The following is a 13,669-nucleotide window of genomic DNA, read 5'->3' on the forward strand; positions in this document are numbered from 1 at the left end:
TAATTTCCACCATAGTACGTATAGACAAAGGTTGACAGTTCCATTCAAACCTTCTACTTCACAACATTTAGAACCAAGGCACTATTTTATTGTCAACTAAAAGCCTCAACATTTTGTCATCTCCACTGAAATATCTAAACTACAATTCAGCCAGAGTAGCTTATAACATCTTCCTGCTACAAGAACAGAGACAAACAATAACTTAATAGTACTATCAACTTACCTCATATGCCCCAGGACCAGGAGTGTCGTCCCTTCTCTCTTTAAAGCGCTCCACTCTGGAAACCCAAACTGTAACGCTGGAAGGAGATTTTGCCCCTAGGTTGCATGCCTCTGGGCTGTATGTTCCTGGACCTAAAACAGAAAGGGTATGTGGAATTGAACAGGATTAATTTATTTCCATGATTCTTGCCAGAAGCTTGTTTTTAAGCCATGAGAAAAAAAGAGAGATATCAACATTTGTATCCCAAGGTTTCATAAAATAATATCCATAAAATCTCATTTCATATTATCAGGTTGGTATCCTAGTATTTCATATATATCCACATTGCTCAGTCCTTGTATGAAAACTTTATCGATGCCCAAAATTGTTTGTGTATGAGGTGATACATTTACACCTCATTCTTCCTTTGGGAAGCTTCTGACAGCTTATATAGAAAACCCTAGGCTTGTTCTCCCACTGAAGCTAGGGTCAGACGGAGGTGTGCTTTGCTTTGGCAACACAAAAGCATCATACACTTTCAAGTCATTCTCAGGCATTGTTCAAACAGCCTCCATTCTACTGAAGTATTATCTGCAGGGTATGTTAAAAAAACAAAGTATTTTCAGCAAGCAAGGAATGTTTCCAATTTCCACAACTACTTGGTAAGATTCAAACAGTGCAGCAAAGGTCAAAATGTGACAACTGCAAGGTGACAACATAGGGAGACTTTAAGAGTGTACAGTTATATCTTTATTTTCAATAGCCTCACAAAATGCAGCAAAATGTCAACACAGACCAGGTAAATTCTGTAGGCTAGGAATGGATTGATTGGTCTTATTCTGACATATACCCATGTGCATATGTTCATTCACAAATCCAGTTCATGTTAATATTAAGGCTTTGATTTAATCTATAGAAAAAAATACATTTCAATAGATACTGTTTGAAAATATTTTTATTACAAGTGCAAATTTCCAAATTGAAAATTGAGAACTGTGATTTTTAAGATCGAGAACTGTATCTCTTCTGAGGCACAGGAATTTTCCACCTGCCCATGGGTACAGGAGGTGTGATGTCAGAATGTCTTTTTGTGTCAGAATACACAATGTCCAACTCTTTCCACTCTCTAGATTTAATAGCAACATTGGTGAGCTTTCTTGTTTCATTCTCATTTACTTCTTCAGGCTAAGTTTGAGCAGAAAGTGTTCTCCAAACACCTCCATTTGTCTTCTTAATTCAGAGCAGGATGCAAAAAGTTCTGCTTGCCATGCATCTCTCAAGTCTGTACACTGCCATCCTGGCTGATGAACCATGGGAACTTCAAATCAGTTTCACCCAAAGATCAAAGGATTTATGAGCTCTTAAGCAACCGAACCTATATTGATTAGCCACTGGCTAATATTTTAAAAATCTTCCTGTTCAAGATGAATATTTGCCTTGGCAACAACAGAAGTGGTTGTGCATCACTGCCAGGTGGTTTTCAATGTAAGGTAGTTATTCCCAACATTTGGCAGCTCAAGTGTTCTTGAACTGCAATTCCCAGAAGTCTTTACCACCAGCTATGCTGGCTGGGGTTTCTAGCAGTTATGGTCTAAGAACACCTGGGTTACGCAAGGTTGGGAATCACTGCTGTAAAGAATTCTAGGTGTTGACTCTTCCTGCTGGAGAAGACTCTGGAACTCCAAAAGGGGTAGATTCTTCATCTACCAGCTCAAACCAGAAATGAGAAAAGTTACTTTTTTAACTATGACTCTCCAAATCCTGTAGCAAACTTGGTCATTAGTAGAGATGGGGGTATTCGTACAGATGGAAATAACGAAGGTCTGGAAATAACAAACCCCCATGGGGCCGGATTGTCCACTCATAATTTCGCCGCTGCCGCCGGCTCAGCAGAGCCTTCCTCTTGTGCCATTCTCTGCAATGGAATAGCCACTCTGCAACCTAGCAGAGAGGCTTGTCATCCTGCCTCCTGCCAGGACTGAGTAATCCACTGCGGACAACAGCGCGATAGGAAGGCTCTGCAGACCCAGGAGCAGGGCGAAATTGTGAGTGGACAGTTCAGCCCCATGGGGCCAGACCCTCATTATTTCCACCTGTTCAGGAATAAGGTAAAGGTAAAGGTTCCCCTTGACAATTTGTCCAGTCGTGTCCGACTCTAGGGGGCAGTGCTCATCTCCGTTTCCAAGATAATCTTCCGTGGTCACGTGGCCAGCGTAACTAGACACGGAACGTCATTACCTTCCCACCATGGCGGTACCTATTTATCTACTCGCATTTTGCATGCTTTCGACCTGCTAGGTTGGAGGGAGCTGGGACAAGCAACGGGGGCTCACTCTGTCGCGTGGATTCGATCTTACGACTGCAGGTCTTTTGACCTTACAGGACACAGGCTTCTGCAGTTTAACGTGCAGTGCCACCGTGTCCCTGTGCAGGGATATTCATATTCAGAGAGATGAATATAGAGATACCCCCATCTCTGTTTATTAGTCATGCTGGTTATGGGATATCAGGCATTGCAGTCCAAAACCAGTAAGTCTCCCCATCTCTAACTCAAAACTCAGCTCATACTCTAGATGTACAGGTAAATACTGCTGGAGCCTCATACCGCAATTTAAATTTATTGGAAGAGAAAGGACAAGAAAGAGACAAAAACCTAATCTAACCCTTCATTACCCATAACTGATGTCAATTTTCTTGTTATTTTCCTGTATAAAAGTCTGCTTTTTGTTATATAACTCTAAGACATAGTTTCCATTATACATATGCCGTTGCTTATGCAGCGCAGGTCAAAGACTTGCTTTACTAGCTTCTTATAGCACCAGTTGAGGAATGAATTATGCAAAAGCTATCTCCTATTTATTTACCAAAATGCCACATTTTAATCACAGGTCAACAAAGAATAAAACTTTTTCATTCCACAGCAAGCACCTAGGAAAAGCCTGCCTGTGTTGTGATTTGTACATAATGGAAAAATCAAGAGAAGGTGATTCTTATAATTATACATTTTCTGGCCCTATGCAGTTTCATTCTCTATGAAATGTCAACCAATGCTACAGGGCAAAAGCAGCACAGAACAAGAGCAATGGTAATTTAAACTGAAAATCTATGCTACTGGCCCTTCAATGTGAACATTTTCAGTACAGTCAAGGAAGATGGGGAAACAATTGCTTCACAAAGCGGAGCTTTAAAATTCAAACACAAATTTTCTTTACAGTAGGAAGCCCATTTGTTGATCCTATGTCATTCAGTTGCCATCCACTTTACTGCAAGCTCCTGTTATCAGCTCATAAAACCTTGATGTTTAAAACAACATCCAAAACCAAAGATTTAAAGAATTTTTTTTACATAATCACAAGCAAACAGAGAACATGTTTCTGACATGTTAGCTGTTTCACTTTAGAATTTTCTTTCCGAGAATGAGAAAGTGATAAGTGACACTTTAAGAATTTATTTATTATGCCAGTGACATCCATAGACAAGAACTGTATCTTTTGCCCCATATTAAAATGATACTGTATCTAGACCAGATAAACGCAGTCTTAGCAGGTGGTTCATCAGCCCCACAAAATGGAATTCATCTTGCTCTAGACCAGGTATTTTAAACTCAATTTACCTGGGGGCCGCTAGAGACAGAGTCTGGGTGAGGCTGGGCCGCATCAGATTTTCCGCCAAGCGGAGCAAGAGCCCGAGGAAGCCGCCCAGGAGTTTCCTTAGCCGACAGATAGGTGGGCTGGCTGGTAGGCTGCAGTTCTGGATGGAGGTGCAAGAGATGCTGTCTTGGGAGAGAGCCGGCGAGCGAGGCAAGGCTTTTTTTTTACTCTTGACAGCAGAGGATGTGTGGGCGCTGGGGGTGGCAGGCAAGGCGAGGGCCACAAACTATCATCTGGGGGGCCGCAAATGGCCCCTGGGCCGCATGTTTGAGACCCGTGCTCTAGATAGAGTTGACCAAAGTAACAGATTCATAATTTTGTTGAAAAATCCAGAACTTGGTCATTTCAGGCTCAAGTAGCCTAACTGGCACAGAGTACTGTACTTTTTATCAGCTTTGAAGTATGCCCCTACCTGGATAGAGATAATCTGGCTGCACTTATACAGAAGTTCGAAAGTGTGTAAATGTGAGTAGATAGATACCACCACGGTGGGAAGGTAACGGCGTTCCATGTCTAGTCGCGCTGGCCACGTGACCACGGAAACTGTCTACAGACAAACACTGGCTCTACAGCCTGGAGACGGGGATGAGCACTTCACCCTAGAGTCAGACGCAACTGGACTAAATATCAAGGGGAAGCTTTACCTTTACCTAAATATTAACTTATATTACTGAATATAATTACTGGATAACTCAATTGTTCTTGAACTGCAATTCCCAGAACCCTTACCACCAGCTGTGCTAGCCAGGGTTTCTGGGAGTTGCAGTCCAAGGACATCCAAGTTACCCAAGATTGGGAACCACTGGTCCAGAATATATAGTTGGAACAAAATAAAACAGCAAGACCATGGATTGGTTTGCCCCAGTGTCACTGGTCATTAACCAGTTTCTGAGCCCAATTCAAAGTGCTGATGATAACCTTCCAAGTTTCAAACAAATTAGGTCCAGTGTATCTGAAGAAGCACCTGCTCATATGTTCCTGCACACTCAGGAGGTTCAATCTCAGACACTCTTCTTCTAGTGTCACCAGCCACAGTGATATGGTGGATAGTAACTAGCAAAAGAATCTTTTCAGTGATTCTCCCTGTCTCTCAACAGAATGCCCACCATAGAGGGTCTATTTGGCATTCTCACTATTAGCACAGGATAGGAAATTGCATCTTATCAGCAGAAGAGAAAGGAAAAAAAAACATTATATTGATGGCCAAAGGCAACAGCTCATGTGGCTGTTATGTTTAGAACCCATCTAACCTTGAAAATAGTATCATCTCACTAGGGATGTGAAAAATTATTCCAAAATTATTCATATTTGACATGCACAGTCAAAATTATTCATATTTGACACAGTCTTGACATGCAGAGACAAGCTGTCAAGAAGTGGCCAGTTCCTACAAGATTTCCCTCCTCCGGTAAAACAGCAGGGCCTTTGGTTTTTTTTATTGTTGAGCCTTTCAAATTGTGTAAAATGTATCTGTGCAAAATTAGGGTTTTTTTCCCCTCATGAAAGAAAGCACACACATCTATCAAGTACTAAGTAACCCAAACACTGAGGAAAGACAGCTTTTGCTTTTCAGACTATGCAACAACGTAGTCGCTATTGTAGTTTTGTGTAATATGCATACTTCATATAGAATAATTTTCACAAATGTAGGAATTCTTATAGGTATTTATAGATATCATATTACTTTGCAAGCAAGATGAAAAACTGTTGGGTCCTCATTCTCAGTAAGAAGGAAGAGACAAGTAGGGTTTTACATCTCTGTAGGTACTAGGTCTTTCCTTTAAACATAAATAATCCTTGCATAAATTTTGCCAACAAAAGCTGATAGTAGGTAAAATTAGTTAATCTTTAATATGCCACAAATATCCTGAGTTTGTTTTTTCTCCAACATCTAAGCTAGTGTCCTTTAAATTCAGAAAAAAAGTTAACAGTAACAGCCATTTCAAAGGTGATGCCAAGGTGACCTAATTTACTCTATACCAACTGTCAAGTGGCTCTTGAGTAATACATTTACATGATATGTTACTCTGAAGTAACAAGGGAGCAGCCCGATAGTCAAAAGGGACACTGGTAGTATGTCTGCATTGTAATTGTCTTTTGTATTCTGCCTACGGCTCATTTTGATATAAATGACATTTCAGATTGGGGTCAGAGAGCTGTACAAACCAACCAGTCCTTGGCTTGAAAGATAATGTGCATGTGTATGCATAAAGGGTCCAACATGGAAGAAAAGCAAAAATGTATAAGGCAAACATATACGATTTCCCATGAAATGATTTGTGATAGTATTAAATGTTAATCAGAGTTAATGCTATATATACTTAATAAACATCTTATTAGCTGATATTCTACGCCCATTAAAGTAAATGACAAGATATCCACATTTCTAGTATATAGGAGAATTAAATTATTTTGTACTCAAACTTGAGTAGAGCATATATGTCACTTACAATATGCCTGAACACAACACATTCATTTTAAATCTCTATTTTTAGCTGCAAAATGCAAGGAAGAGTGGGGACTTATATTTCCTGAGCTGCTGATTCGGTTTATTTCGCCTGATTTAAATATGTCCCACTCAGAATCAAGAAGCAGCATACAAATAACAAAACACACTATGGAAAGCAGATTAAAAACCAATGTTTTTAAAAAACAGAATTTAAATTAGATTTTTAAATTATTGTTTCATTTTTGTTGTTAAAATGCTTTTGTTTTAATGTGATGGTAGTGTTAGTTTAAACATGTTTTATGCCAGAAATCTGAATATGGACGAAAGATTATAAATTCTACTTCGATACTGTAAAACAAGAGAATCCTACAGAGGATTTACAAAAGCATAAGTGTAGGTGCAGGAACAAGGATCTTATGTTGAGCTAGTCCCAGCAAAGCTTCAACGCATTCCAGCTGAGGTTTTTGTCCCAGGTGAGTCACATTTACAGTGGAATCTCGACTTAGAAACATAATTCATATTGGAATGGTGTTCGTACATTGAGATGTTCATAAGTCGAAGCAGAATTCCCCATAGGAATCCATTGAAAACCATTTAATCCATTCTGGCTGGTTTTGATTCTTATGAATTTAGGTCAAAAAAAGGGCAGGAAAGGGGGAGGGGGAGGGAACAACTTTTAAACACAAGCACCTTTTAAACAAAACCAAGCACCTTTTAGCTTTTAAAAAAGGGCAGGAGAACACCTTTTAAACAGAACACGTTTTTCTTCTGTTCGTAAGTCAAAGCTCTGTTCGCAAGTCGAAGCAAAATTTTGCGAACGGAGTGGATCGCAAGTTGAAATGTTCATAGGTAGGGATGTTCGTAAGTCGAGGTTCTACTGCATATGTCTATCTGCAAGGTGGAAAGAACTCCCAGAATGGAGAGTGTTGGGGTCTGTGTCCTAGAAAACTGAGAATCTCATCCCTAGATTATACCTAGTATATCTAAATAATTATAGTTGAAATGGACATCACAAATATCTTTAGTTGATACGTATAAGCATAATAGGTTAGCAACATTTCCTGCAGTTTATCATCAGCAAGGAACATTAACAAAAGCCATTAATATATTAAGATTTTTTAAAATGTAAATGCTAACCTTTTTATATGATCCAAGAGCCTTGAAAGGCAATAAACCATGTCTCTCCCAAAGGATGAAGAACATTTGTGAGACAACTTGTTCCATTAATTTAGGGAGGCAAAATCAACAAAGAGCAGTTAAAAGCTTGCTTTCTAGAACGCTATGCTATAAATGCTGGATAAGTAAAACATTTGGGTTAATAGGACTCAGTGGAGTAGTCAGGACAATCTGTGAAAAGCAGGTAAGATCTAACCTGCTGAGTTTTCAAGAAAGCAGTGCTTTCCACAGAGCAGCTCTGAAATCATATTTGGCTCTAAGTCATTCTAGGTTAACTCCATAAAAGAAATGCTTGGAGACATTTTTATGGAGAGTGCAGTGCTGGCCACGTGGAAGTGATATTCAGCAGGTAATCTCCAGATAACCCTTACACTAAATATGAGTGATGGTGGGGTGGGAGAAATGATGCTGCTACATTAAAGATGAAGGGCAAAATTGTAATATCTGCTGCACCATCCTCTCTCTTCTCCTGTCTCCCTGAATGAATGCAAATCACTTTCCCCACTGAAAAGAAATCTAAGGTTTCATAATCAAAAGCTCAATACTAATTATAGTATGGAAATTTGAATATCTACAGCCAAGAGGGTGAAATAACTGCAACGTTCCCTTCAATAATTTTGTATTAAGATCTTGTATTAAGTCTGAATGTCAGTGCAATCCTAAATCAAAGATGCACCAGCTGTAAGGAGTTTTGAATAGGCAGAAATCCACTTATGTGGGCAGAACCTCTTCTTCATTTACTGGCTGACCTCAGAGATCTGCCAGCAGAAAGATCTCCAGAAGAACAGATGTGGTGGCTATGACTGGACAAAACTAGAAAAAAAGGTAGAAAAGGTGTGAAGTGAGAGAGAGGCAAGTTATGCAAGATTCAAAACTCCTACAGACCACAGACACAGAGACTATGTTGTTGCAGCAATAGAAAAAATGTGATGGTAGAATCTCTAGGCTGGGCAGGACTTGGATTCAGCACAGTCACAGGTGGCTAAGAGATGCCTCCACTGGCTATTGGATTATGCTGGTTAGGATTATGCTCTCAGACAGGATATGAACCATGAGTATTGCACTGCCTATACGAGGTTTCCACTTTTATCCAATTGCTTTAAAATGTATTTACCATATATGTTGGTTTGTTCACATGTTATCTTAGCACGCTAGCTTAAACAGGTATGCTAATGCAGTGGTTCTTAACCTTGGGTTACTCAGGTGTTTTCGGACTGCAACTCCCAGGAGCCTTCACCACTAGCTGTGCTGGCTGGGGTTTCTGGGAGTTGCAGTTCAAAAACACCTGAGTAACCCAAGGTTAAGAACCACTGTGCTAATGGACAGTATATGCAATGTATACAGTATTGAAACAAAGGTCTTTCCATGTGGCCGGTGTCTTGTATAAATCATATAATTTAACAAGGCACACTTAACTTGAGTCTCTTGATGCTAAGAATGCTGATTGATGGTCTGCTCCTGTGAACCCAGAGATCGGGGGGGGGGGTATAGAAGATAGCATGCATAGCTGGAGCAGGTTCCACCCCAGATTTGAATGAGGATGCCCAACCCACAGGGACAACATCAAGCAATGGTAGGAGTTCAGATGCAGATGATCAGAAGTGCCCAGCTCAAAAGGAGGTCTCTTCAGGAGTAGTGGCTTCCCTAAGAGCAACTGAGCTCCTTGGGAGTAAGGCATTATTCACTAGAAGGCCTGAGGCTACACAATCCATATTTGAACACTGAATAGCAGCAGTTTATGAGCCTCCGGTCTGCCCAAGCTCATTGTTGAATACAACCCCTCTTTTAACTGCCTGATCCTGTTTGTTTTGTGTTTGCTGACTGTTGCTGCTGACTCCTTGTTTGCACATGACTTTAACATTGACCTCATTGGACTCTCCCTATTTCACTACTATTATCACTAGACTGGCTTGACTCTAGATTGCTTTCAGACTTGGATTTGGATCTCCTACACCTAGAATACCTAACTTGCTATTAGGAATCTGTTTTTGTGACCTATGCTTCATGGCATTTAATGTCTGACATTACAATCCTCACAGAAAACACCATTCATACATTTCTTTCTAGGTTTCAAAAGCACACCTCTGAAACAGTGAGAAATAGACTTCCACCACTAAGTAACCAAAATACTTCTTGAACACTTACAATAAATCAAATACAAAGAAAGCTTTAGGTGCTTCATTTGAGGCTTGACAGTTATAACCACAGGATGGAGAGATTTCTGGACATATCAGAACGAAGAGATTGCAAGTTTAGAGCTTTCAGAAATTATTTGTGATTCCTTAAATTGAAAGCCATAGCTTCCAGATGGCAGACACCCATTGCAATTCCTTTCAACCTATAGGTTCTTGGCTTCAACTGCATATTTATTTATTTATTTATTTATTTATTTATTTATTTATTTATTTATTTATTTATACATACATACATACATACATACATACATACATACATACATACATACATACATACATACATACATACATACATACCCCGCCCATCTGGCCTAAAAGACCACTCTAGGCGGCTATATGAGTGCAGCAGTGATACAAAACTACCAGATGCATCTCAGTCTTATTAGGAAGAGATGCATAAACCTTGAGCCTTCTATAGCCATTTCTGATACACTAGTAAATCAATTTGAAGAATGTGTTTTCCTTACTCTGCCCTGTAGAAAGGCTAATAATGGAATAGGTATATTGTGTGAAATGCTTTTTCTTTTCAGGGATTTATCATCTTGTGACTTTATTTGTTTATTACACATACTGTATTCTTTCCTCTTCTTCTCCCAAAACAGAGATCAAGGCAGAATCTCCCACCCACCCCAAAGAACAGAACAGCAAATATCACATCACCCTCTTAACACAGCCTATCTGTTTAAACAGTAGGAGATGTTTTCAGCTACTTGTGTCTTAAAAAGAAATCAGCCTGAGGCATACCCCAAGACATGGAAAGTAGAAGTCCATGCAATTAATCTGTCAAAAGTTATAATCAGATAAAGAGGGTTTTTTTCCCTAATGGCAAATGCTAAAATACAAATCTGTAGCTGGCATTCTAATGTCAACATGAAACAAGTTTTCCTATCTTTAAAATAACTACCTCCTTCTTACACTATGTATGAATATAAGGCTGACTACAGGTGTACCTGGGGAAAGAAGGTGATATGGAAAGATGCGTGCTACAAGCCAATTACTGTATTCCTCTGTTATTCCTATGTTGGCATACACAGCCTGCAGACTAAATCTTAACAGTCCTTTCTTCTCAAACCTTCTTCTAGACTTAAGGTTTGCTACCTGCTCTGTGTGTGATTTTTCCATGAGCCTGCCAGATTTATCTGATAAAAGCTTTCTCCTCCTTTGAAAATAAAAGCACTTTGAAGCCCATCCTGACAAAAGATGCAGGAGTGATGGCTTTATTGACTAATTGATAGTATTTATACTGTCCAATCATTCCATTAAAAATCGTGCATAAGGTGGCTTTTGGATTGATACCAGCCAATCAGCACGGGGCACAATTCTTCTTTGAGAATGGAGAGCAGTGGGGAGTTATCACAAACAAGAATAAACAACAGTGAAAGTCTATCTTTTCTTGCCAAAATACACCTTGAGCCCAATGCAATGAAGAAGAGCATACAGTGGACTCACCATGGGCATGTTGTGTGTCTGTTCTCAGCTCTTATGTTTTCAGAGGAAAATTATAATGTATGTCAAATGTTCTGATACTCATGCGAAAGAACTTATCCACCTCTGATTTTCTGAAGAAGCTAAATCCTTCAGGTTTATTTTAGTTAGAGGAAAGCCATGTACATGTAGAACAGTATAAGATAGTGTGATGCTATGTTCAATACTAGTGGGAATTATATTTCTTTATGATATCTAGGTATATGAACAAAGATATAATACAAGTTCCTGGATTTTTTTAAAGTTAATTTGAGCTACTTGGAATGAAACAATGTGCTATTGCTACGTCAATGGAACCTGATGCTCCCTACAGTATGACAATAGCCTACACTGTCCATTCTAATGTTTCTGCTCTCCAATTTGGCTTTAGGAAGTCAGGTGGAATAGTCAACATCCAGCTTCACATAGTTCAGCCTAGCAGAAATACAGATTAGAATTAAAGACGACACACCCTTTTCACCACTCCTGCAGATAGAAATTTCTCCCTGATTTCATTTGCTCTTTTCCAGCTGGGGAAAGAAGGGCAGGTTCAAAAATTAACCAGGGTAATTCAGACTGCATGACACTTTATCTCAGTACCTGTAGATTATGCTTGTTTTGTTCTAGAATGTTCAGTTAGAAAGAATGGTGAAGAGAGTGGGAAATCCTTGTGTAAAGAAATATTTTCTTTCCTCACTGACAGTGGAAAGTTTACAATATGTACAGGATACTGGACTATGGAAATAAGCTTTATCGATTTTCTGTGAAGTAGGAAATATCCAACACTGTGACAGAACTTCCTTATTCTATTCTATTCTATTCTATTCTATTCTATTCTATTCTATTCTATTCTATTCTATTGCCACATTTCTCTCCATAGAGGACTCAAGGTAGCTCACGGTCAGTTAAAATAACATAGTAAACATAATTAAAAGCACAATAGCACAATAGCACTATTAAAAACCAATTCAACAAATGACAGTATTAAAAAACATTTAAAACCCCTTAAAAACATACCACCTCACTTCAGTAAATACAGTATCCTGTAATGACCCCTACTTGTCCATGTGAACTGAAATCCAGATAGAAAGGAAAGTCTTTACTCTAGGCGGCTTACAACATAAAGGATAACAAGTTCAAGAAAAATTTATAACAATTTATAAATTTATAACAACCACACTCATGTTGTGTTTCTGACCAAATACGTAAAATCTAGTTACCTAAATCTCTCAGTGATCCCCAGTTATGTGTGCAGCTGCCTTATAGGTTGATCCCATAAGGTTAAACTGGCAGCTTTTCAGTAAACTACCTTCATGTCCTGAGTTGATTTTACACACCCTAGCTGGCTACTGAACCCACCCTGACAGGACAGTAATAAAAGTGGATGTATTTCCATCTGAGCCTTCCTCAAGCAACAAAGTTCCCTGCACTCTTATTTTTCCTTCCATTTTGGATTCCTCTTCAGCCCCTGATTTCAAGAGTGCTCCTCAACCTCAGCATCCTAAATTGCTCTTTGCTCCTGGGTCACTATTCATGACCTAGTCCAGATAATATTACACTTCAGATTAGTTCCCCTTTCATACTCTTCACATACAACCCTACGCCTGAATTACAAATTACTTAGAAATGGAATGAAAGCTGAAAATTTCTTAACATTGGACACAAAAATACAAAGCTTATTAAATATGGACATCTAGTGGTACTGAAAAATAAAAGATTGCTCTAATTCTACATTTTCAGACCATTTTCAAGAATGCTTCTGAAAAGTCAGTGCAGAAGTCATAAAATGTGTTCTTCCGCTTTGTTGACATGTCTTCTTAATAATGTCCATATATACATATTACTAGACTACTCTTTCAATGCTACCTGTGAAACTTAATATTAGATCTGAGACATTTAGGTCCTTTCTACAATACTATAGAAACATTTCACAAGATAAATTCATAGAAAATAGTAACACAACAGCAGAGTCCATGCATTTATAAGATGATGACCTAATCCAGCAGTGGGTTACATGCAGCACGTGAGCAATTTTTTCTGACTCCAATTTTTCTGATGACCGATGAGAACCCACCATTAAAAACAAACAACTTTATCAAAAAGGACAACTGCAGCATTAATCCTAAATATAAGCATGACCCCCTTAAACACAATTATTCATAGTTGTGAGCAAGCAGACACAGGATAGGCAGCAAGTATCTCCAGACTGTAGGAATTACCCTGTTTCATCCCCACACAAAAAAGACCTATCCTGAAAATAAGCCCTAGTACGATTTTTTAGGATGCTCGTAATTTAAACCCTACCCAAAAATAAGCTCCAGTTAAGTGATTGTGCAGCAACCAGAAGAGGACATGACTATATTTGAATAAATCTAGATTTTTGTAGATGAAAAAACAATCCCCTGAAAATAAGCCCTAATGTGTTTTTGGGAGCAAAAATTAATATAAGACCCTGTCTTATTTTTGGGGAAACACAGTATGTCAAGAGTAAGGGTGAGAAACCTCTTTTAGCCCAAAGGCCAAATTCAATTCC

At 38.9% G+C, this 13,669-nt stretch overlaps 1 protein-coding gene across 2 annotated transcripts in view; it reads right to left on the minus strand.

The window, feature by feature from the left end:
- Positions 1-13,669, minus strand: part of STPG2 (sperm tail PG-rich repeat containing 2) — a 274,188-nt gene that overhangs the window by 116,505 nt on the left and 144,014 nt on the right. For both annotated transcript variants that reach the window (XM_020802913.3, XM_078394602.1), the window contains exon 12: positions 224-354. In XM_020802913.3, coding sequence (XP_020658572.3) covers positions 224-354 — 131 coding nt within the window. The remainder of the gene's footprint in view (positions 1-223; positions 355-13,669) is intronic.

The sequence above is a fragment of the Pogona vitticeps genome, chromosome 5 (genome assembly GCF_051106095.1).
Source record: "Pogona vitticeps strain Pit_001003342236 chromosome 5, PviZW2.1, whole genome shotgun sequence".
Lineage (NCBI taxonomy): Eukaryota > Metazoa > Chordata > Lepidosauria > Squamata > Agamidae > Pogona > Pogona vitticeps.